At 35.4% G+C, this 25,933-nt stretch overlaps 1 protein-coding gene across 1 annotated transcript; it reads left to right on the top strand.

The window, feature by feature from the left end:
* Positions 1–18,869: 18,869 nt before the first annotated feature.
* On the top strand, positions 18,870–19,727 carry LOC111437900 (basic blue protein-like). Its single transcript, XM_023075970.1, has 2 exons — positions 18,870–19,069; positions 19,416–19,727. Exons 1-2 carry the CDS (start codon positions 18,877–18,879, stop codon positions 19,613–19,615), a joined length of 393 nt encoding a protein of 130 aa, XP_022931738.1. The 5' UTR covers positions 18,870–18,876; the 3' UTR covers positions 19,616–19,727.
* The last annotated feature ends 6,206 nt before the right edge of the window (positions 19,728–25,933 follow it).

Genomic DNA, 25,933 nt, shown 5'->3' with positions numbered 1-25,933 from the left:
CTATATGTAGAGACATAAGAGGGGATCAAGTTCGAGTATATAGTCAAAATGATCTATAGTATAAGGATAAGGCTGAGTACCTTATTCTGGGGACACTATGGATGCGGCCCACTTTTGTATATGATATAAACAATGTGATCACTAAATTGTACATGTGGAGACATGTGAGTGGGGGCGTCCTATGCAATGAGTATTGCATAAGATCGGACCATGAAGAAAACCACTCTCACTTTATAATGTCGTTTACTGTTGAGACTGATTTTCTTTTCATTCGATAACCGGTTTTAATCCTGAGCTAACCATGAACTCCTGTTTATTCGGAATTATCCTTAGATTTGTATAGGTGAGAGTGGCTCTAATTCGCCGACTCAACAGGCCTCCCATTTCAGGGGTAAGACTGGGTGAATGGCTGGGGACATGGGGTGCAAGACGGAATTCACTCCTACCCACTTTTAGGGATAGAAGAAAGGTAGTTCCCTTAAGCACTGACTCCAAGTCTTGAACAAGGAGCCCCACCCTCTCATTGGCATGAGAGGAATTCGGTTTACTAGTTGGACCACAAACCAATTGTTCATTAGTGGATCAGTGAGACATAAGGAACAAGAAGTAACTTCAGGGGTAAAATGGTAAATTGACCCAGCTCTAGTTACGAACAACCTGTGAAGGATCGACTTACTAATCATGGTTATATCAGATGGACAGAAATATATCTATAGTGAGGGGAGTGCAACTACTAGGCTATAGTGGAGTGTCCTAGTAGTTAACGAATGTTGGTTAACCAAGTTAATGAGTTTAACCAGTTAATCTTGGATCGTTGGAGCCCATGATCTATAGGTCCATTAGGTCCCTCTGTTAGCTCATATCGGACTAAACCATAGAACAGTGTGACGAGTGAGTTTGAAGTGTTCGAATTCAAATTAGGGAATATGCGTTACATATATACGATATATTTAACCGCAATTTTGTTTTATTTACGAATTAAACAAAAAGAGAGAATCTGAGATATTTAAATAAGATTTAAATATCTTAATCAATTATGTGTCGGAATTGATTGGGATTGGCATTTGAATTAATATTAAATATTAATTAAATAGTTTAATTAATCATTTAATGTTACTTTAATTTGAAATTCATTATTCAAATTAATTGTTGAATTAAAATGAAGAAAGTCAAAATGTTGACTTTCATCTAATGAAAAAATCCATGTTAGTGGAATTTTGAGGTGTAAAAATTTGGTTTAACCAAACTTGCATGTTTGCCAAATAAACCCCACAAGTTTGAGTGGAATTTTGAGTGTCAAAATTTGGTTAACTCAAACATGCATGCTTGCCACATAATCCCAAATATTTGAGTGAAATTTTAAGTGTCAAAATTTGGTGATCTCAAATTTGCATGAACATGCAAACATGACTCTTTAAATAGAGTGATCATGATACATGGAAGGTCTTCTTCATCTTGGTGAAAAACCTTGAGAAAAACCTCTCACAAACACTCTCTTCACATATACAAAATCCCTCCCAAGTTTAGTCACTCACCAGATTCCACAATCCCGTTCTAAGGCCGGAGGATAGTGGAGAAGACACTAGTGGTGGTTCGAAACCGGTTCGTGAGGCAAAAGAAGTTTGAACGACAAAAGGTTAGTATTTAAACTCATCAAGTTTTAATACTTATGAACATGCTAGTTATTTACAATAATTGATGTTCTAAAAGTGCCTAAGATCCAAATTGCTTCCACATGTGTTAGATTAACACCATCAGTAGGAGCTTAGGATTTTAAATGGACAACATAGTATTCTTGAAGGTGGTCCTAATGAAAGGCATCTTAAGGTTCAAATGTAAAGGCATGTAGAGCCCATGCTTCATCAAAACAATGGCGTACATACTATCCCTATTACCATCCCTCTCATCAGTGCACAACGTATTTAATATGTCGATACGCCGCAAGTATATAACTGATCAAAGCAACGTGACAGGTTATGAACCGCTACAGGTAGATGAGGAATTGAGTTATGACTAAAAGCCAGAAAAAAATCTTGGCCCATGAGGTGAAAGCTATACGCATCAGAGACATCATCTTTGTTAAAGTAAAGTGGCAAAACCACAAAGTAGAAGAAGCCACATGGGAACGAAAGGAAAGGAAGAGATAAGAGAGAAATACCCTGAGATACCACGTGAGAACGAAAGGAAGAGACGAGGGAGAAAATAACTCGAGTTGTTATAGAATTACGAGAATGAAAGTTCCTTTAGAGGTATGTGATGTAGTGATCATAAAAAATAAATTAAGAAACAACGAGGAGATTACTGTCAAACTTGTAAAGACAGAGAAGGGAAGAAAGAAAATGAGGAGATTATTATGGAATCCCATAGATGATGACGTCGAGAACTCCCCATAGATTGAACCTTGTCGGCCAATTCCATTCGGCTTCAGTCCGCGCGTATGACCGAAGCCCATGCACACGCGCCATCAGCCCATAGGCATTTAGTGACCCGCACACCCAAATTTACCTGCAACCGAACCTGGTTCGGCAACCCTTGCGACATCCTGCTCCATAGTCACCCCATAAACCAAACCAAATCAATATTCTAACTCACGTGCCTTCTAACGTTGGCTGAGCTCAGTTTCAGTGACTCTATTTCAACGTAGCCGACATATTTGGCTCATATTTGAGTTATTCGAACATTTCAAACTTGTTCTTATTGTTTTGGACCATTTCAAAGTAGTTTTTATATTTTCGGGAGCAATTGAGTGAGTATGACCTCATTTTGGTCCATCTAAGTTACCTTTTGGCTAAAAGTTGAATTAGTTGACACCGTTGGATGAATTAAATTGTATATCATGCCGTAACTTGATGACGTGGGTTTACATAGGTGAAATTGAAATTTAAGGAGCGGTTTTGAACTAGCTTTAGGATTATCTTGTAACTTCGACGCAGGCCAGCTATATAAGTGGTTCTACTGTTGGCATGGTTGGATGAATTGAATGATGTTGGCATGGTTGGATGAATTGAATCATACTATAAAGAGAGTAGGTTGTGATCCTCACGTATAGACAAGACAAGGTGACAACATAATAGTGATGTCCAACCAGCCACGTAAAGGGCAAAAAAAGACGAATGCCATGATGCGACCGAGGAGGATGGTGCATCATCTAACCCACCATAGAAATGTGCATAGGCAAGACAGAGGCAACAATGTTGACAGAGTGTCATTGATAGACTTGTTGAAGGGTCGGGTAGGGCCCCAGGCCTTAACCTCAAAAAGGGAATTTGGGCATGCGATTCTGAAGTCAAGTTTGTTCATATAAAATTTGAAAACTCATCAAATTTGGTGTCAATTGGACATAGGACGAACTCTTCATGAGACAGTATGTCCATTTCTCCAAAATCATGTCTACAACTACCATACCAAAAAATGTCTCAAAATGTACCTTAGGAGGAGGCGTGGTGTCAACTCTCCACCATCTCTGGGCCTTGTGGCTAAGTGAGCTACCTTATGACATATTCATGTGTCATAGACGAGTGTCTCCGACGACTTCCCTTGAAATGGGTATTCCAAGACAGTGCCGCATGACATTGGTGGGCCAAAATTGTGCCATTGTGTATGTGTCAGACGTTGGATTATGCACTTGCCATCCATAATGGATTTTATAAATGAACTAACATGGACACATGATGATCCAACGCCTTGATATAACTTGATGGATGGATGCTCGGGATGTCTCGATCATGTGAGCGACATATGGGTCTGTTCTCGATGAGCATGATCGAGCGAGCTAAGTTAATCGATAACATTCCGGACTTGGGATGACGTCAAAACATGATGGCCATGTCAATTGGGAACCAAGATGAGAATTGAGACGTGACGTTGCACGTGAGAGACCTTGGCCTCAAGTAGAGGCAAGGTCGAGCCGAATAACTTGAACTAGTATAGAGGCAAGTCGGTTCGGTTGCAGAAGATTGAACATGCACACGTAGGCCTGAGCAAGCTTGAATTCCGCACAAGTTGTATTCGGTTGACGAAGACAAACCTCACCTAAGGTCCAATGAAGTCATGAAGACAAACGAAAAATAAATAGGAGGCTTGGATTTCCCTCAAGGCTTCTCATGAGCATGTCAAGATCACGATGTCAGACGGCTGAAAATGTACAACCATAAAAAATGGCACGTTCTCTGTGACCCCTCCATGTGTCGTATTTTATGATTGCTATGATGTAAATTATGTTATATAGTGTTATGACTTGTGTAATGTCAAGACTACATGATGATGTCTTATGACTTATGTTATGCTATGATATTGTGCACACCATGTTAGCATGTTTATTTTTTAGACGGTGAAATGTTGATATGTCAATAATGTATTCTTGAAAACGTTTATGAAAGAGCGAATGCACGATCTACATATTATATGATTTGAAGCTACAGAGACCTCATGCATTTTTATGTGTCATACGCATCGGGATACTTCCTTGTCATGATTAGTATGGACGCGTATGTTACGACATTTATGTCTGCCATAATGTTATGATACGATATTCTGTACACCATAATACTATGTGGGCTCCTTTCCCTCTATGGCTCTGGCAGTACGAGTGTGAGCTAGCTGAAAGGCAGGCCCAAGAGTACGTATACGCTCGCCTAGTGGGTCCATGTGTGCATACGTGGGTCGTGTGCAGAGAAATACTAAACATCCAATTTTAGCTCAAACTGAAAAGAAGAGTTTAAGGCCATGAAATAGGGTTTTATGAAATGATATGTCCCAAACATGATTGTATATGATTGCATTTCCTGACCCCAATAATAAGGTACTTAGTCTTTCTTAAAATACTCAAGTCACGTGCTACTCTTATATTTCAAGTAAACGTAAGACACCTCTGTACATCCGTACAGGAGTGTCCTACTTTTACCCAAGACTAAACCAGACAATATCACGGTGGCAAACATGAGACTAAAGTTAGTGTAAATGCACTCATGTTGTTTTTCTTCCATAGCCCTTCGGTTAGATAAGGGCAATGCTTTATTTTCTAGTTTTATTTAAAACTCACGTTATTTAATTTTCCCCATATTGTTTTAATAACCTATAATGAACGTATAAGTCATAGTGTCGTTGTGAAATATTTTATATAAATTTTTTGCACCTAATAATTATGTCATATATTTGGCTTCACTCTTCAATATTAAATATAAATTCTTCCAATAATTTTTGCATCAATCATTGCATTCGGACGCACAATACAAAGTCACCCCTTAAATTTATAATCACTCTGTTAAGAATGAGAAATAGAAATAGAATTGGGATCGAAAGTATGATCTTCATTCAGGTTTACCACACGTTTAAATAGGATACAAACTATCAACTAATACCTAAAAATAGAAAAAATATATATCTAATTAAATCTGGTAAATAAATAAAATATACTGTTAATAAAATCTATACTAACAACTCCCTAAATATCTAAGATATATTCTAACTAATTATCACGGCAAAATATCCTCTTAATACTCCCCCTCAAGTTGGAGAGTGTATGTCGATCACACCCAACTTGTCCTTCAAAAAGTCAAATTGCTGTCTTCTCAAAGCTTTAGTAAAAACATCTGCCAATTGCATTTTGGTCGAAACATAACACGGTTTGATGATTCCAGCTTGTAATTTTTCTCGAACTATATGACAATCTATTTCAATGTGTTTCGTACGTTCATGAAAAACTGGATTGGCTGCTATATGTAATGCATCTTGATTATCACAATATAATAATGCTGGTTCGGACAGTGGAACATTCAAGTCTTGAAGAATGTATCTTAACCAAGTTAACTCTAAACAAGTATTTGCCATAGCTCGATACTCGGCTTCTGCTGATGATCTGGACACATTAGTCTGCTTTTTAGACTTCCAAGAAATAATTGAATTTCCGAGGAAAATGCAGAACCCAGAAATAGATCGTCTGGAAGTTCGACAACCACCCAGTCAGAATCGCAATATGCCTGTAATCTTAAATTGTTTTCAGATGGCAGTAGAAGTCCTTGACCAGGAGTGCCTTTGATGTACCTCAGAACTCGAAGAGCTGCCTCCCAATGTGGTTTTCTTGGTTCATGCATAAATTGGCTAAGCATACGAACTGAATAAGCTATGTCAGGCCTAGTGACGGTCAAATATATTAATCTGCCAATCAACCGTCTGTATTTACTTGGATCATTCAACTTCTCTTCTTCAGTTAAAGAAAGTTTCAGATTTTGCTCCATAGGAAATTTGTCTGGACGTGCTCCTGTAAGACCTGTGTCTTGAAGGATGTCTAGAGCATACTTCCTTTGAGACATAAAAATTCCTTTTCTAGATCGAGAAAATTCAATGCCTAGAAAATATTTCAAATTTCCTAAATCTTTGATAAGAAATTTCTGGTGTAAACTAGTCTTGAGATATTGAATTTCTTCGAGATCATTGCCTGTCAACAGAATATCATCAACATAGATTAGAACTGCAGTGAAAGAAGTACCTTTACTCTTAGTAAACAAAGAGTAATCTGCTTTGGACTGAGTGTAGCCTGCATTTTGTATAGTTGTAGAAAATATGGAGAACCAATTGCGAGAAGCCTGTTTTAATCCATAAAGAGATTTATGGAGCCGACATACTGTATTCTCCCCCTGTCGGCGAAGACCTGGTGGTAAAGACATATAAACTTCCTCGTCTAGATTACCATGGAGAAAGGCATTTTGAACATCCAACTGATGGGTGAACCATTTTCGAGCAGCAGCAACAGTGAGTAAGCAACGAAGTCTAGTAAGTTTCGCTGTAGGGGAAAATGTTTCTGTGTACTCAATACCTTCAACCTGAGTGTACCCCTTTGCTACTAGTCGAGCTTTATAACGTTCAACAGAACCATCAGAGTTGTATTTAATTTTGTACACCCAACGACAACCAATAGCTTTATGACCAAGTGGTAGAGGAGCGAGAGACCATGTATGATTACGTTCCAAAGCTGCAATTTCATCATTCATAGCCTGCTGCCATAACGGGTCGCCAACTGCCTCGTCATAGGTTTTAGGTTCTGTCTGGGATGTAATAAGAGCTAGAAAAGCACGTTGAGTAGAAGAAAAACGAGAGAATGAAAGGTAATGATGAAGGGGATACCTGGTGCCAGTGCCGGGACTTGAGCTAGAGGTTAAATGATTGGCTCCAGAAGACATCTCATAATCCTTATGCCAAGCTGGAGGCTGTTTAGTACGAGTAGAACGTCGAAGTGGAGCTGATGTATCAGGTGGGATAGGATTGGAATTAGTGGACGAATCTGGAGAGGGTGGAGGAGACGACGGAGTAGTAGGTGAAGGGATAGGAGGTGAAGAAGAAGTAGGAGGTGAAGGAATAGGAGGTGAAGGAGGAGTAGGAGGTGAAGGAATAGAAGGTGGAGGATGGATGTTTGAGTAGGATGGATCATGAAGTGGTACAACAGGAGTCGAAGGAGCTAATGTCGAAGTTTGTGAAGCTGATGAAAAAGGAAAATCATCTTCACAAAATTTGACATCACGGCTGATAAAGAATGTGTGAGATTGCATGTCATACAACTTGTAACCTTTATGACCACAAGGATATCCTACGAAAACACAAGGAGTTGCCCTAGGTTCAAATTTTTGCTTAGGATGTACTATAGTTGCATAACATTTACAACCAAAAACTTTAAGATGATGAAATGTAGGTGGTCGTTTGTAGAGTGCTTCAAAGGGTGTCTTGTTAGATAATAATGGTGATGGCATTCTATTTATAAGATAAACAGCCGTTAAAATGCACTCTCCCCAAAAATTAAGTGGAACCTGTGACTGAAAAAGAAGAGACCTAGCTACATTTTGGATATGGCGATGCTTGCGTTCTACGACTTCATTTTGTTGTGGAGTATAGACACAAGTGCGCTGAAATTCAATACCACAAGAAGTAAAGAATGGTTGCAAAGATAGGAACTCAGTCCCATTGTCTGATCGAACTATCTTGATAGTAGTATGAAATTGAGTTTGAACGAATTTAACAAAGTTCATTAACAAATGATGTACTTCTGACTTATGTTGCATTAAAAAAACCCAAGTACATCGAGTAAAATCATCAACAATAGTGAGAAAAAAACGCAAACCAGAATGGGTAGGAATTTTATGTGGTCCCCAAACATCACAATGTATCAGAACAAAAGCAGAATGGGTTGTTATTGAACTTCTTGGGAAAGACAACCTAGTTTGTTTTGCTAACGGGCAGATACTACAATTATGAGAATAACTCGCATTATTAAGATGCAATTGATCAGCAAGAAATTTAAAACGAGAAAAGGAAGGATGACCTAGGCGTAAATGCCACAAATCAGATGACTGAGATACTTGATGAGCTGAAGACTTGATTGGAGATGAAGAAATATGATAGAGACCTCCAAATTGTTTACCCGAGCCAATCATCTTTCCCGTAGCCAAGTCCTGCATAACACAAGAATCAAGATAGAAGGTGACATAACATTTCAAGTTATTGGTATGTTTGCTGATCGACATTAGGTTTAAATTGAATGAAGGCACACATAGAACGTTGTTTAATTTAAGGTTAGGGCTAAGGGAAATATTGCCAGTATGTGACACACGTGCTGTCTCTCCATTAGGCAAATTTATTGTAGACATGATGGCAGCCTTTGGTTCAGTCATGACAGAAGATTTTGATACTATATGATCCGTAGCTCCACTATCGAGAATCCATGAATTAGAACTCGCAGAGTTAATAGATAATGTAGATATGGGAAACAAACCTGCAACATTGATGTGATTGTCAGAATTACCAGAAGGGTGATGATTGATTGCAGATAAGGCTTGTGCTATCTGTCGTAATTGCTCAGAAGAAAAATTTGGAATGGAATTAGGTGACTGTTCTTCTATATTCAACTGTGAAACATCGGCCATATTTGCAGATGATCGATATCCACGGTTATTGTGTTGATTGTCTTGTCTTGTCCTTCCAGAATTATTTTTCTGTCGACACCGATCTTCTGTATGGCCCCTTCTATCACAAAACTTACAGTGAAACTTAAGAATTCGACACTCATTAATTGTATGACCACTTTTATTGCAGTGTTCACACAATTTGTCCTTGGCGAATTTTGAATATATTGTTTTCTTTTGCACTGCTGATGCAATCGAGATTTTCTCAGTAGGTTCGGAAGTTACCTGACGCTGCATCTTTTCTTGTACAAGTAATGAATAGGCTTGCCTCACATTAGGTAATGGAGACATCATCAATATGTTAGATCTCACCGTTTTATAAGACTGATTGAGCCCCATGAGCAATTGCATCAACTTGTCTTCTTCGCGTTGATCAATATGTATTTGACGTTGATTACAGGTAAATGGTGTGCGGTATGCTTCCAGTTCATCCCAGAGTGCTTTGAGCTTGGTGAAATATGTTGACAGTGCCATGGTTCCTTGTGACATCGTTGCTATCGAGTTTTGTATTTGAAAAATTGCTGGAGCATTCTTTTGTGAGAATTGATCGTGAAGATCAACCCACACTTGATGAGCTGTCTTGGCGTGAATAATGCCTTTAGCGATATCTGCTTCAACGGAATGAGTTAACCAAGATATTATCATACTGTTGCACTGATTCCAGAGTTCGAATTCGGTTGAATTTGCATCTTGGGACGGTTCCTCAATTGTGCCATCAATGAAGCCAATTTTCTTCCTGGCAATAAGAGCATGCATAACTGATTTACTCCAGGATTGATAATTTGCTCCATTTAATTTGATTGGAACAAGTGAATATCCTGGCTGATCAGAGTGATGAATATAGTACGGATGTGTTAAATCAACATCCGAAATTTTGAAGCTAGATTTGGTTGATTCCGCCATAAAGGAAATTTTGATATTTAAGAACACCAAGATCGGTGCTCTGATACCATGTTAAGAATGAGAAATAGAAATAGAATTGGGATCGAAAGTATGATCTTCATTCAGGTTTACCACACGTTTAAATAGGATACAAACTATCAACTAATACCTAAAAATAGAAAAAATATATATCTAATTAAATCTGGTAAATAAATAAAATATACGGTTAATCAAATCTATACTGACAACTCCCTAAATATCTAAGATATATTCTAACTAATTATCACGGCAAAATATCCTCTTAATACACTCCTCTTCGATTTTTAAATTATACATCCAAGAGGATCATTTTTTTTTATCCAAATGAATATGGTGTGAATTAATACAAAGAACCTAATCTAAACTTAACTCAATTCTTTTTGACATTATTTTATTATATACATATATTTGTTTTTTTTTTTTTTTGTATAAATAGTATAATAGTTATTCAAATTTAAGTTGAAAATATAGTCCCCTAAACTTTAGAATAAAATATTATATTGCATTAATTTTATATATTGGACCTAATTCAAGATGTATTCGTCGAAAAGGAGTGGCTCGCACTTGGACGTACGCCAGTCACTGGTTCAACTTAATGAAATACCTTCCTACACCTAATTGATCAAAAAATTGCAATGAGTGGCACAAACTCTTTTTTATTTCGAGCGGTGTTATAGGCCGCTAGTTGATATGTAGATGGAGATTTGCGTCATGCTTTGTAATGGCCCGAAATTTTCTACTTAACTTAAGGTCGCTACTGTATACATATCATAAACATGAATGCGGAAATACTTCATTTAAACTTACATAAAACATAACCTTCAACTTAAAACACAGCCGACTTGCTTGTTTTGAAAACACCTTTAAAACGACACAACAAAAGACTAAATATAAATAAACGTTTAAATTAAAAAAAACATCCTATTCTAGCCTAAGATTAAGAAAATAAATGCGACTACCCTATGCAAGTGCAATGGTCTCGAGTTGCGATGCCGTCGTCAGCCGTACAGGAATGCCTTTGTAACGACCCAAAATTTTCTACTTAATTTAAGGTTGCTACGGTATACGTACCATAAACATTGAATGCTGAAGACTTCATCTAAATTCCATAAAACATAACCTTTATCTTAAAACACAGCCATGGACTTATGTGTTTCAAAAACATCTTTAAAACGACACAACAAAAGACCAAATAAAATAAATAAGAGTTTAAGTTAAAAACATCGTATTCTAGCCTAAGTCTAAGAAAATAAATATCACTATCCTATGCATGTGCATGGTCTCGAGTTGCGATATCGTCGTCAGTCGTACAGGAATGCGTTGCCTTAACTTGAAAAATGTAGTAGCACATGGGGTTAAATGCAACAATCACATGCAAATGAGATGATGGGACCTATCTTTCAATCTGTCTTCCTACGGTGCTGTTCTAACTGGTAATTTGGACGTGTACCGTATACTCTACACACAGCCCATACATGAGAGTATGGGCACACCAGTCAATTCGCACTCCGCTAGGCGTCATTCCTTGTTAGGCGAGCATACTCTGGGAGCTTTTTAGGCCAGACACCCGTTAGAACTAGTAACCGTCACGGCAGCACTATGCAAAACATAACGATCGTTGTCCTGTCATTGGATGTACGCGTCCGTACCGTCGTGATGGAATTGGTGTATCCCCCCAAATGCATGAGCACACATAATGCATGAGGTCCCCAATATTTCTACTTTTATCATTAATGAATATAACCCCGCTATCATCTTTCATGCTTAACATGTTATTTCTCATTTTTTAGTCTACATATCATACATAATCCTAACGGGTTACATTTCATTTCATTTATCGTGATATCATGTCATTCATAACATGCTGTATACATACAATTTAGAAAGCATAACATAATGCTCCATGCTTTTAACATGCCATTTCATAAAGTGTAATTCATACAACAGATACCTCAATGGTCACACAAAATAATCTAAACATAACATATCACATCACAATATATCGTATCATTCATGTCATATCGTAAACACTTCGTGGTCATATCGTTCCCTAACTTATCATAGCCTTAACGTTCTTATACCTATTACAGTCATATCGTTACGTGAACATACCTTAGTCATATCATCACAGGAACGTATCCTAACGCTATCGTTCTATCAATCTATCACAAACCTTTCCCTTTCTACCCATATCCTAACCATATTCTTTCATCAATCTCTCCTGTCCATAGCACTCCAGTATGTAACCTAACCTTAACGTTTCATGAACGTATCTTACTCCTATCGTTACATTTCGTTTTGTGCATCCTTCTTGTATCCTATCTCAACCATATCCTTGAACACATCGTACTATAATTGATATCATACAATCCACATATTATAACATAACATAAACATAATATAAGCATACCAATTCAGTGATAATTAACACATATCAGTATATATGACACGTGCAGAACCACAGACACGTCTCAACATCAAATATAACCATGTCGATAGTAAGGTCACTTACATTGTTAGCTTAAGTTGTTGTCACGAATATATCTTTAATGGAAGTTCGATTCTGTCCTTTGAAATCCGAGTCAACCTATGTGAGCCCATGACATCAGTTTCAAGTTTGAACTCTACAAAATTATTTCTCTAATTTACATTGGTCCATTGTTAAAGGTCTTGAAATGTTATATTATCTTATAATTATATTTTTATTAAAAATCTTATTTTCCATGGTTACTGGGGATCCTAGGTTTATGCATAATGTCTTGGGTCAAGCTTGGGAACATACAAGTTCTTATTAGGAATAGCTCCAACGTGGTCTTGTGCATGTAGAGTCTCATTAGAAACCAAGGGTACTTGTGGAGAATCTCTTATTTCGTGAATACCTCTTTCGTCGTCCTAGAAGGCAAAGTTACATGGTTCGTGATATACGTTTTCCCCATATCATGGTTTCGCTACCTAAGACTTTCCAATGACTCCCAAACTTCAATTCCTTATACAACCTCTTGAGATAAGGATTCATACAACATTTCATAATGTTGGGAGGTCATTTAGGGCTTAACCCATAGGTAGTCTTCCGTAAGGGCATTATGGTCATTTTACCCCTAATTCTTGGTTTTGCTCCTTAACGAGTTACAATAGCTTTCAAACTTCATTACCTGATCAAGCATCATAAATAAGATCTACTGTAGAGTTTTATAGCATTTGGAGGTCATCTTGGTCATGAACCGTAGGTAGATATCCTTGGGGGCATTATGGTCATTTCTCCCCGTTTCTTGGTTTACCTACTTCTCCTTATCCAATGACCTCAAAATTTCATACATAACCTTAGAATGATATATTATGCTCAGCAATAAAATTTCATAGGCATCAGAGCTCATTTAGTGGGTTATCTTAATGTTCCTTAAATCTCGAGTAATTTTGTCGGTTTAGAGCCTTAACTCAGGGTTCTTTGGATTTTTCTTTCATATATCCTTTTGTCATACTTCTTTTAGGGTTCATATGAAAATCCAAGCGATTCCTACAAGTATTTCTTAAGAAAAATCCAATGTGGCTACTTACCTCATCGTCGACGTTCAAGACCTCAATTCTTGAGCTTCCGGTATCCGGATTACTTCCAATTTCCTTCCAAGACTCCTTATTGTGTCTAGTTTCTTTTTGTTGATCGTAGCCTAAGATATTCGCCTCCAAAGTTCGTCCAAAATCATTTTCCTCGCCGGAGTAAAATAGGGGATTCATCATTGGGCAGCCAATTTTAGGGGTTTTCAAGGCCTTATTTCTCTATGGAACCTCTCCATATCCTTTCCTCGAGCTACAGGAATTTGTTTGGAAGAACTTCTTTGAGTGTGGGACCTTAATTTTGAGAGATCGTTCTCGGTATGCAACTTCCCGAAATGTCAGATTTTTAATCTCTTGGGTAACTTGTTCTACGACGTTTCGACTCTCGATTCCTTCATCAAAATTACTCAAATCCTTCCTCTGAAGCTAAAGGAATCCTTAATTTAAAGGAAAAGGGACCGTAGATAGGATTTCGTCACTTATCCCCAACTTAAGCCCGAAATCGATTTCCTTCAATTGGGCACGCTCCCTCTTCGTGGTCTTCAACGGAAACACTCCGTGGAGGTGCAGAAACTTATTGGGATCGTTCTTGCTCGACGAATTGTCGTGTATCCCCGGATTGCATTTTCAAGCTTTCCTTCAAGTTCTTCAATGGGGGATTGAATTGGGGAAATGGTTTCTGGGCACTTTCAGCAGTTCATTCCTTCATAGAACTTGTGGGTAATCTTGTTTAGAAACTATAGGAATACGTTTGGGGAGAAATGGTGGAGAATTGCTCTCGAATTTGGAAGAAATCGGAGAGTAGGAGACCCACAATCTAAATGCTCATAACTCTTGAATGGGCTCTCAACCTTGCTCGATTCTTTTTCCATATTGTCTCCCCAATTTCAGACTTTATAGGAGAAGCTTAAACCAACATTGAGAGCTCCAAAATCGTCATGAATTGGCGGTTTGGATTTTATGGAATATCCGCTGGAAATATCTACTCCGATCAGAGCCTCACCGACTTTGGTTTTGAATACCAGCCGTTGGATGTGATGATCTGTCCGTCTTCTAGATCATATACAATTTTGGAGGAGATCCAATGGCTGAGATTCAAAGTTCGAAAGATTTGGCTCAAATGGTCACTGTAGATGCTCTGATTATGATTAGAGGGGCATTTTCGTAATTATCCATCCGTCTAGGGGTATTTTGGTAATTTGCCACTTTTCGAATATTTTATTATTATTTTTCTTTGAAAACTCTGTAATTTTTCTAAATATTTTTCATCCCTCGGTCATTTTTCTTTTCTTCAGCACATACATCACTGCAATAGCTCAAAAATAAATAAAGAAATAAAGAAATAAAAATAATTATTAGAAGAGTTAAAATAATAATAATAATAATAAAAAATAAAGAAATAAATTTAGAGAAAAAAAAAACATTTCCCCGCTCCTCTCCCCTGACCTCTCATCCCTTCCCACAATTATCTCTCCTCAACTGGTCGCCAGAAAGTTACCGTTACTGCAAAAAGAAACAGAAAATCGATAATCGTCAGATTTACTTGAGAAAAAAAAATGAGAATGACCATTACCCAGAATGCTATTCACTAGAGATTTACGTGAAGATAGATCTGATTATATATTAAATTTTTATTTTCTTTTATTCTATTTTTTTTAGACATCACAACCAATTATAGTTACATCTTCATTGAATTATTACAATGATCTAGCTTTAAGTTAGAAACTAAATGTCAATCATTTGTACGATTCTAGAAAAAACATCATATTAGTAATATTAGATTAAATTTTTATCAGTAGCCAAATGAATAGATTAAAGATAGAATGCGCAACAAAACTTCTGAATAGGAACCACTGAGATAAGGAATTATTTGGAAACATAGATCACTAGAAATTTTGAATGCATGAGAACAGAATTAAAAGGAAGCAGATAAAAAAAAAGATTAGGGAATTAAAAACCACAAAATATAGAGGGAAAGGTAAACACAGAGGATAAGTATAGAGTATTAAAGCCCATAATAACTTGAAAAAGCTGTATCTACTTTCTTATACAACAGTATAAAAAATAAGATTTTTAATAAAAATATAATTATAGATATATAACATTTCACACTTTTAACAATGAACCAATGTAAATTAGAGAAATAATGGTGTAGAGTTCAAACCTGAAACTAATGTCATGGGCTCATATAGGTTGACTTGGATTTCAAAGGACGGAATCAAACTTTAATTAAAGATATATTCGTGACAACGACTTAAGCTAGCCAGGTAAGTGACCTTACTATCGGCATGGTTATATTTTGATGTTGACACGTGCCCTATGGTTCTGCACGTGTCATATATATTGATATGTGTGAACTGTCTATGGATCGATATGCTTCCTATATGTTATGTATATGTTATAATATGTGAATTGTATGATAATAGTTACTGTACGATGTGTTCAAGGATATGTTTGAGATAGGATACAAGAAGGATGCACAAAACGAAATGTAACAATAGGAGTAAAATACGTTCACGAAACGTTAAGGTTAGGTTACATACCGGAGTGATATGATTAAGAGAGATTGATGGAGGAATACGGTTAGGTTACGGGTAGAAAGGGATAGGTTTGTGATAGATTGATAGAATGATAGCATTAGGTTAAGTTCTTGTGATGATATGACTAAGGTACGTTCACGTAATGATATGTCTGTGATAGGTATAAGAACGTTAAGGCTATGATAAGTTAGAGAATGATATGACTATGAAGTGTTTACGTTATTTACTTGTTTATGATATGATACATTGTGATGTAATATGTCATGGTATGATGTGTATATGATGAAATGTTATGTTAAAAGCATAGAACGTTATGTTAGGTCTCTTAAATTGTGTGTATACAGCATGATATGAATGACATGAAATTACGATAAATAACATGTAATATAACCCCGTTAGAATTATGTATGATTTGAGAACGGAAGAATGAGAAACAATATGATATGAATGATGAACGATATCTGAAACGATATGAAAAATGATATGATATGTACTTAATACTAGCGGGGTTGTATTAAAGAATAATGAAATTGTAGAAGTAGTGGGGATCTCATGCATTATGTGTGTTCATGCATATGGGGGGATACCCCTATCCCATCACGAGGGTACGGACGCGTACATCCAATGGCAGGACAACAATCGTTATGCTTTGTATAGCGCTGCTGTGACGGTTACTAGTTCTAACGGGTCCCGTCATAAGGGGCTCTCAAAGTATGCCCACCAGATAAGGAAAGTGGCCCAGCGGTGTGCGAACTAGCTGGTCAGCCCATCCTCGCACGTATGGGCTGTGTGTAGAGTATATGGTACACGTCCACGATTACCCGTTAGGACAGCACCGTAGAGAAACGAAACGAAACGAAAGATAGGTCCCATCATTTCATTGCATGTGATTGTTGCATTTAGCCCCAATAGTGGGCCACTTACTGAGTATTTCTTTAAATATTTAAGCCATGTGTTACTACATTTTTCAGGTTAAAGCAATGGCATTCCTGTACGGTTGACGACGGCATCGCAACTCGAGACCATGGCACATGCATATGGTAGCGGTATTTATTTTCTTAGACTTAGGCTAGACTAGGATGTTTTTAACTTAAATTTTTATTCATTTTATTTAGTCTTTTGCTATGTCATTTTAAAGATGTTTTCAAAACACGTAAGTCCATGACTGTGTTTTAAGATAAAGGTGATGTTTTATGGAATTTAAATGAAGTCTTCCGCATTCAATGTTTATGCTACGTATACGGTAGCGACCTTAAATTAAGTAGAAAATTTTGGGTCGTTACAATCACAATATATCATATCATAAACAAGTCAATTTATCACATATCTCATACCATAACGTATTTCATATCATTTGACAACATATATATATATATATATATATATATATATATATCCATCATTCACATATCGTATCATAATCATATCATAGCGTAAACACTTGGTGGTCATATCGTTCCCTTACTTATCATAGCCTTAACGTCTTATATCTATCACAGTCATGTCGTTACATGAACGTACCTTAGTCATATCATCACATGAACGTATCCTAACGCTATTGTGCTATCAATCTATCACAAATCTATCCCTTTCCACCCATATCCCTTACTACACATAACCTAACCATATTCTTTTATCAATCTCTCATATCCATAGCACTTCGGTATGTAACCTAACCTTAACGTTTCATGAACGTATCTTACTCCTATCGTCACATTTCGTCTTGTGCATCCTTATCGTATCCTATCTCAAACATATCATTGAACACATCGTACCGTAATTCACATATTATAACATATACATAACATATGATAAGCATATCAATCCACAAACAACTCACACATATCAATATATTTGACACGTGCCGAACCACGAGGCACGTGTCAACATCAAATATAACTATGCTGATAGTAAGACCACTTACTTGATTAGCTTAGGTTGATGTCCAGAAGTTATCATTAATGAAAGTTCGATTCTGTCCTTTGAAATCCAAGCCAACTTATGTGAGCCCATAACATCAGTTTCAAGTTTGAATTCTATAAAATTATTTTTCTAATTTACATTGGTCCATTGTTAAAAGTTTTGAAATGTTATATATATATCATTATGTTTTTATTAAAAATCTTATTTTATATAGTTTCTGTTGTATAAAAAAGTTGACAGAGTTATTTAAGTCATTCTGTGCTTTCCTGTCCTCTAATTTGCTTTTCCTTTTTTTTTTTTATCTGTATTTACTTTATTGCCTTTTACTTTTCTTGTTTTTCTCTTTATGTGTATTTACTCCCTTCTAATTTTGTTCACAAATTTTCTTTGCCATTTTATTTTTAATCTATTTATTTGTCTACTCATATAAATTTATTGATCTAATATTATTATTAATCTAATGTGATTTACTAGAATTCATATAAATTATTGGCATTTAGTTTCTAACTCAACTAAACAATTGTAATGATTTAACGAAGATTTAATCATAATTGGCTGTGATTTCTAAAAAAAAATAGGACAAAAAAAATTAAGATTTAATATATATCTTACTGATCAGTTTTGTCTCCACTTAAATCTTGTCTGTTGACTTGGGTAAAACTCCTCAAATTAAATCCGTCAATTATTGTTTTTCTATTCCGTTTTGCAAACTGTGATTTTTTTGGCTGAGGTCGGTTGAGGAGAGATAATTGGGGAAGTAATGAGAAGTTACTGGAGAGAAAGGAGGAAGATTGTTTCTCTTTCTTTTAATAGCAAAACCAGGAGACATAATCAATTGCAAAATGGCCCACTACTTCTCTGCAGGAAACAAAGGAAAAGAAAAAGGCAAGTTTTGTATGTTTTACATATCTTTATAACCATCATTTCCAAGCTTCAATGGAACACAATTGTTTTCCATATCCTTTTTGAGAGCTACTTTAGCTTCACGAATGGCTCGACACGAGGGGAGCAGCGGAGCGGTTTCGATGAGCACGGTGGCTATTGCAATGGCGTTGCTGCTGCTGCTTGGCTTCGAACATGGCGATGCTGCTACAACTTTTGTTGTTGGCGACTCGAACGGATGGAACCTGGGCACGGAAGGATGGCCTAATGGGAAGGTGTTTAGAGCCGGTGACATATTAAGTGAGTTTTCAACTCTCGTTTTGATAGTTGAATAGTGTTAAGAATGATGCTTTGATACTATGTTAAGAATGAAAAACAGAAGTGGGATCAAAGTCCGAGAAAAGAGAAAATATTCTACTAACCAAATCTTGAAGATAAGATAAATTAAATAAAAACACAAGTCCTGTAGCAGCCTCGTTTTATCGTTTTAAAGCCTTGAGGGGAAGCCCGAAAGGGAAAGCCCAAAGAGGATCGTGGTCGTTACATTACGGCTGTATAAAATATATTCAAATAGTATCCGATCGAATTCGCAGTTAGATCGTTGATAATAAACTAAACGAATACATACATTTTTTTTTTTTTGTAGGATTCAACTATAACCCGACCGTTCACAATGTGGTGTCAGTGGACGAGGGGAGTTATAGAAGCTGCATAGCTCCAATAGGCGCCAAAGTGTTCAATTCAGGCAAGGATGAAATCATGCTCTCAAGAGGACACAACTTCTTCATATGCACCACCCTAGGCCACTGCCAAGCTGGGATGAAAATTGCTATCAATTCCCTTTAGTTCTCGACCACCCCGTATCATTTACACATCGATCTCGATGTAAATGTTCTAAGTAACGATGATTTGGAAACATTGTGAAAATAAAATAATTGATAATAATTAAGTGTGGTTATATTTATCTTATTATTATTTTTTCTCTTTGTTTATTTATATAGAAAAAATTAGGATAATAATGTTAATGCACTAAATTTTTTTATTTTTATAAATTAATATAAACAAAAAACTAATATAAATTAAAACGGGTATGTTTCCTTAAATTATTTCTATTAATAACTTATATTGACATAATACTATATTTATTAAAACTATTATTTATAATAAAATAAGTTCAGTTTATTTAATGTGTATAAGTATTTAGTTTTTGATAATGAAGGTTGAAATTTAAAATAAAAATATTATTTAATGATTTAAAATTAATTAATTTAATGCTTATAATTGATAATAATTTGTTCATTAATTAGTACCGGTTTACCTGAAAGAGAGATAATTAATTATATAAACAAATATAAATATTAGTTATTGTGATTTATATAAATATAAATAATGAATTAATTAGGGATCTTGATTTATATAAATAATGAATTGATTGTATTGTTTGTAAGTTTTTTTTTTTTTTAATATTTATAGATCGTATTTGAAATTTTTTATAATTATTTAAATATATATTCCATATATTAACTAGGGTTGTGACTTAAAAAAATCATCGAATCTTAATATGGAATAACGTCATATTAAGAAATTTCATTATCTTACATCTTACATCGTTATGTTGTCATGCATCGTCGTCATCATATAACATCGTCATAGACCATTTACTTGGTTGGCCTTAGTCGGTTTTCGCTAAATTCGAGTACGCTTGTCTTCCGTCCCTCGGAGTTGCTCCAAGTATCTCTGGGAGTCGTTTCGCATTTAGCATTTCTAATCTATTTAACTTGAACTTGAGAAATAGAGTAAACCTCACTTACCTTAATTTATTTTATTTTGGAATATGACTAAAATTTTAAATGTTTATTTAAGAAAATGAAAATGATCGTAACATCATTAAAAAAAAATGTTATGTTTTTTTTAAATCTTATTTAGAATTTAAATACTTTCTCCAGAAAAATAGATTTTATGGAAAGAAAGGATAAAAAAAAGTTATTTTTAAAATTGAAAATTAAATATCATCCATTTATTTAATGATGTATAAAATAATAATTAAAAAAAATAGCATAATTTAAAGGAAAGTCAAATTTATTCTATATTTGGAAAAAAAAAATAATTAAACTTACATTTTTAAAATACATGGTAAAATTAGTTGAAAATATTTTTTTTTTAGTACTTAAAGAAGCGTATAAATTTTTAAATTATTTTCTTTTAATGAAATTTGATTAAAAAAGAAGGTGGTTACCCTTTAATAAAATTTGATTATTATTATTATTATTATTTTGTTAAATTTAAATTGATCCAAAATCAGCTTGATGGTAGAAACGTCCCTGGAGCAGGGTGGAGACGAACAAATTTTTTCCATCTCCGTCGACCAACAGTAGTTGAGCCCAGTTTGTGAAGGGAGAGTACCTGTTTCGAGTTTAAGATGACTTTTATGGTTTGGCTTTAGAGTTTCATATTCTAAATTCTCTCTCTGCAGGGTATGAAATTGATCGTGGTTGATTGGTATAGACTCGTTAGAGGACGATTTACTCTTTCAGGAAGGATTCGTGAACCAAGAGGGAGTATAGAAGGAGATTGAGCTTGGAAATGTAAGGTACGATTTTGGAGTTTTGAGGAACTTTAGTAGATAATATCTCCCTCAATTCTTGACCAAACTCGATGATTTGTTGCTCATTACGATTGAATTGAATAATACTAAAGGTTTGATGAAGAAACCAAAATCAAAAGTCTGCCATGTGAGAATTGATGATGGGAAAAGACACATCTACGTGAAGGTATGTCTAAATTACTATACTATATTTCTTTTTATGATATGTTTACGCAAGTGGTATTTATGCTGTAATATAGAGATGATCAGGGGTTCATCAATAAACTCCTAATTGTAAACTTGCTTCGATTGCAGAGAGTCAGAAAATATTACAGAATTAGTTGTGATTTGCTTGTACTAGATGGGAATACTTTCAATGCTTTAATTTCATCTGAGCTTTAATTTCCCACAATTCCGGTAAAGATGACATCAAACAGATGCTTTAATTTCATATTCAATATTAATTTGCACCGATCTCAATTGACTTACAATCATATCGAATTCATTTATATGATCAGCAATAGATTCACCGTCAAATATTTGTAAATTGAACAATCTCCGCATAAAATACACCTTGTTCATAGTCGACGTTTTTTGGTACATACTCAACAGTACCTTCAACAGATCTGATACTGTCTTCTCCTTGATGATGTTGAACGCCGCATTTTTTGATAGCGTCAACCGGATCAACCCTGAGGCCTGCCGATCCTTGAGCTTCTACTGCTCTATGTTCATGGTATCCGAATTCACCTCCTACAGGGGTTCGTGAAGATCTTTCTGGTACAAATAATCTTCAATATGCATCGTCCAAAAATCGAAACTGGATTCATCAAACTTCTCAATTCCAACATTTGAGCTTTCGATCTTCACAGATCATGATGAATCTTGCCTAAATTTGATACCAGTTCATAGGATCACACAATAACACACCCTCGATCTAGATGATCACAAAGAACAGGAGAGAGAAAATGAAAGAAGGAATATTGATTAAAGATTTATATTGTTGACTTTAAGTAGAGACAATATAGAGAACGCAGAAAGTACATTTTAAAAGAACTATTAAGATTGTATATATATGGTTCAGTTTACTATAACTTTACCATATATAATCATCCATAGCCTTTTATTATATATCATTTTTCACTGTATATGATCATTTGCATTATATGTCATTTACCACATATAGCTTTACTACGTAGAACCGTAGGATGAGCTATAAATAAGCAGCATACTCCATAACCCAACACTTACGTTATGGGGCCAACTACGGAGATGCCACCTAAACTCTACTAGAGAATATGAGAATAATGTCTATATAATAGTATGATGACAATTATGGGTTGAAAAGACGTCAAGGTTGCATTTTCAGAGCCTCTAAGGTGATTTAAAAGTATCAATGAGGTGTTACGATCATGGTCAAAGTGTTATAGAAATTTTTGGAGATAGACTACAATACAAGACTTTCAGGATATGTCTTAAATTTAAGAATGATTTGGAAGAAGGATCGCCATGATTCAGTAGTAGAATTTGTCTCTAAATCAACTAAAAGAATTTGTCTCTAAATCAACTAAAAGTTCCATGGCAATCTCCCCTATACCCTTACACCAATACATTTCATTGCTCAATCTAAACAATTATTTTTTATTTTTTATTATTATTTTTTTTATTTTTGTAGAAAAATAACCCATTTCAAGATGTTTCAAAGGTATTGTCGTAGTTAAGGTTCCAAGACCCTTTATTTGAAGTTGGATTTATTATCCCAAGTTCTATTACATGTAATGATATCCACTGTGCGTCTGCAATACCAATTATCTGTACCCTCTTTCTACCACAGGAATGTTTTAAAATGAGTTTGTGAAGATATATAGGTATTGATGGTGTTAATATAACACATGCGAAAGCAATTTGGATCTTAGGCACTTTTAGAACATCAATTATAGTAAATAACTAGCATGTTCATAAGTATTAAAACTTAATGAGTTTAGATACTAACCTTTTGTAGTTTAAACTTCTTTTTCCTCACGAACCGGTTTCGAACCACCACTAATGTCTTCTCCACTATCCTCCGGCCTTAGAACAGGATTGTGGAATCTGGTGTCTGACTAAACTTGGGAGGGATTTTGTATATATGAAAGAGTATTTGCGAGAAGTTTTTTCTCAAGGTTTTTCACCAAAAAGAAGAAGACCTTCCATGTACCATGATCACTCTATTTAAAGAGTCATCTTTGAATGTTCATGCAAATTTGAGATCACCAAATTTTGACACTTAAAAATTCCATTCAAATGTTTGGGATTATGTGGCAAGCATGCATATTTGAGTTAACCAAATTTTGACACTCAAAATTCCACTCAAACTTGTGGGGTTTATTTGGCAAGCATGCAAGTTTGGTTAAACCAAATTTTGAACCTCAAAATTCCACTATGCATGGATTTTTTCATTAAATGAAGTGAACATTTTGACTTTCTTCATTTTAATTCAACAGTTAATTTGAATAATGAATTTCAAATTAGAGTAACATTAAATGGTTAATTAAACTATTTAATTAATATTTAATATTAATTCAAATGCCAATCCCAATTAATTCCGACACATAATTGATTAAAATATTTAAATCTTATTTAAATATCTTAGATTCTCTCTCTTTGTTTATTTAGTAAATAAAACAAAAATGCGTTTAAATATATCGTATATATGTAGTGCATATTCCCTAATTTTAATTCGAACACTTCAAACTCACTCGTCACACTGTTCTATGGTTTAATCCGATATGAGCTAGCAGAGGGGCCTAATGGACATATAGATCATGGGCTCTAACGATCCAAGATTAGCCGGTTAAACTCATTAACCTTGTTAACCACATTCGTTAACTACTAGAACACTCCACTATAGCCTAGTAGTTGCACTTCCCTCACTATAGATATATTTCTGTCCATTTGACACAACCATGATTAGTAAGTAGATCCTTCACAGGTTGTTCGTAATTAGAACTGGGTCAATTTACCGTTTTATCCCTAAAGTTACTTCTTGTTCCTTATGTCTCACTGATCCTCTAATGAACAATTGGTTTGTGGTCCAACCAGTAAACCGAATCCCTCTCAGGCCAATGAGAGGGTGGGGCCCCTTGTTCAAGACCTAGAGTTAGTGCTTAAGGGAACTACCTCTCTTCTATCGCCTAAAAGGGGGTAGGAGCGAATTCCATCTTGCACCCCACGTCCCCAGCCATTCACCCAATCTTACCCCTAAAATGGGAGGCCTTTTGAGTCGGCGAATTAGAGCCACTCTCACCCATGCAAATCTAAGGATAATTCCGAATAAACAGGAGTTCATGGTTAGCTCAGGATTAAAACCGAGTTACCTAGGTTATCGAATGAAAAGAAAATCAGCCTCAACAGTAAACGACATTATAAAGTGAGAGTGGTTTTCTTCATGGTCCGATCTTATGCAATACTCATTGCATAGGACGCCCCCACTCACATGTCTCCACATGTACAATTTAGTGATCACATTGTTTATATCATATACAAAAGTGGGCCGCATCCATAGTGTTCCGAGAATAAGGTACTCAGCCTTATCCTTATACTATAGATCATTTTGACTATATACTTGAACTTGATCCACTCTTATGTCTCTACATATAGTTCAAGTAATCATACTATAGCCAGAGTGTTCTTAGTTTATTGGATTTAGATTAATGATCGTGAAGTTCACTTTATTCAATAACAATCTTTACTGAATAAACAACAATAATAACTTTATTGAAAATAGAATATGTTTTTTGTTTACAAACTATGAGTTTTTGGATATAAAACCCAACAGGTATATGGGTCTGGTGTTGGACATTTAGCAAGGTTTAGAGGATGTGACTTGAAAGTCCAATTTAGCAAGGTTCAGAGGATGTGACTTGAAAGTCCAAGTAATACATAAAACTAGTTAAACCATTAATCTAGTTAAATGAAGAAATCAAGTTATCTTAAATGACGTAAAAAAGAAGGGTTGGAATTAAGGTTGGGTTAAATATTTGATATTTATCATGCATTAGTATCCACGTGAATGTTGATTTCAAGGATGCGCCTGAGCTATGAACCTACTAAATGGACTCTTTTCCTCATGAAATTGTAATGGAAAGCTTAAAATGACATGATAAAGTTATGTACGAAATTTTATGGTCATTGGATTTGGTTAGGGGGCAAAGCGGGTAGCTAAAAAATGACCAAAATCCCCTATAATTATGGTTCACTGGCTTATGACCCAAATGACCTTTGCATAGTATAAATTTTTCCTTATGTGATGGTTTAGAAGGATTATGAAAATATTCAAGGTCATTGGAATGTGTCGAGGATTTAAACCAAGATTTGGATTGGTAAATGACCAAAAGTACCCCATAAGAATTCTATGATATTTTCAAGACTCTAAAGAACTCTAAATGATATGAAACTTTATATGGTTATGATCTCAAGGGTAATTAGGTAAGATCCATGAGTTAATGTAGGTTGTTAGAAAATTAATGATGTATCAACAAGTGAGTGGGAGTTATTTTTGACCTCAAGAGACTCATTTATGGCCTTAAGGGGTGATGGTT

Source organism: Cucurbita moschata, unplaced genomic scaffold (genome assembly GCF_002738365.1).
Source record: "Cucurbita moschata cultivar Rifu unplaced genomic scaffold, Cmos_1.0 Cmo_Scf00068, whole genome shotgun sequence".
Taxonomy (NCBI): Eukaryota; Viridiplantae; Streptophyta; class Magnoliopsida; order Cucurbitales; family Cucurbitaceae; genus Cucurbita; species Cucurbita moschata.
This window is presented reverse-complemented; position numbering and strand designations above follow the sequence as displayed.

What these genes read in the sequence shown, in the direction of transcription:
- LOC111437900 (XM_023075970.1), top strand. Translation starts at nt 18,877, where the DNA reads ATGGCTCGACACGAGGGGAGCAGCGGAGCGGTTTCGATGAGCACGGTG. An exon ending in TAGAGCCGGTGACATATTAA is followed by an intron (nt 19,070 to 19,415) that starts GTGAGTTTTCAA and finishes TTTTTTTTGTAG; the next exon opens with GATTCAACTATAACCCGACC.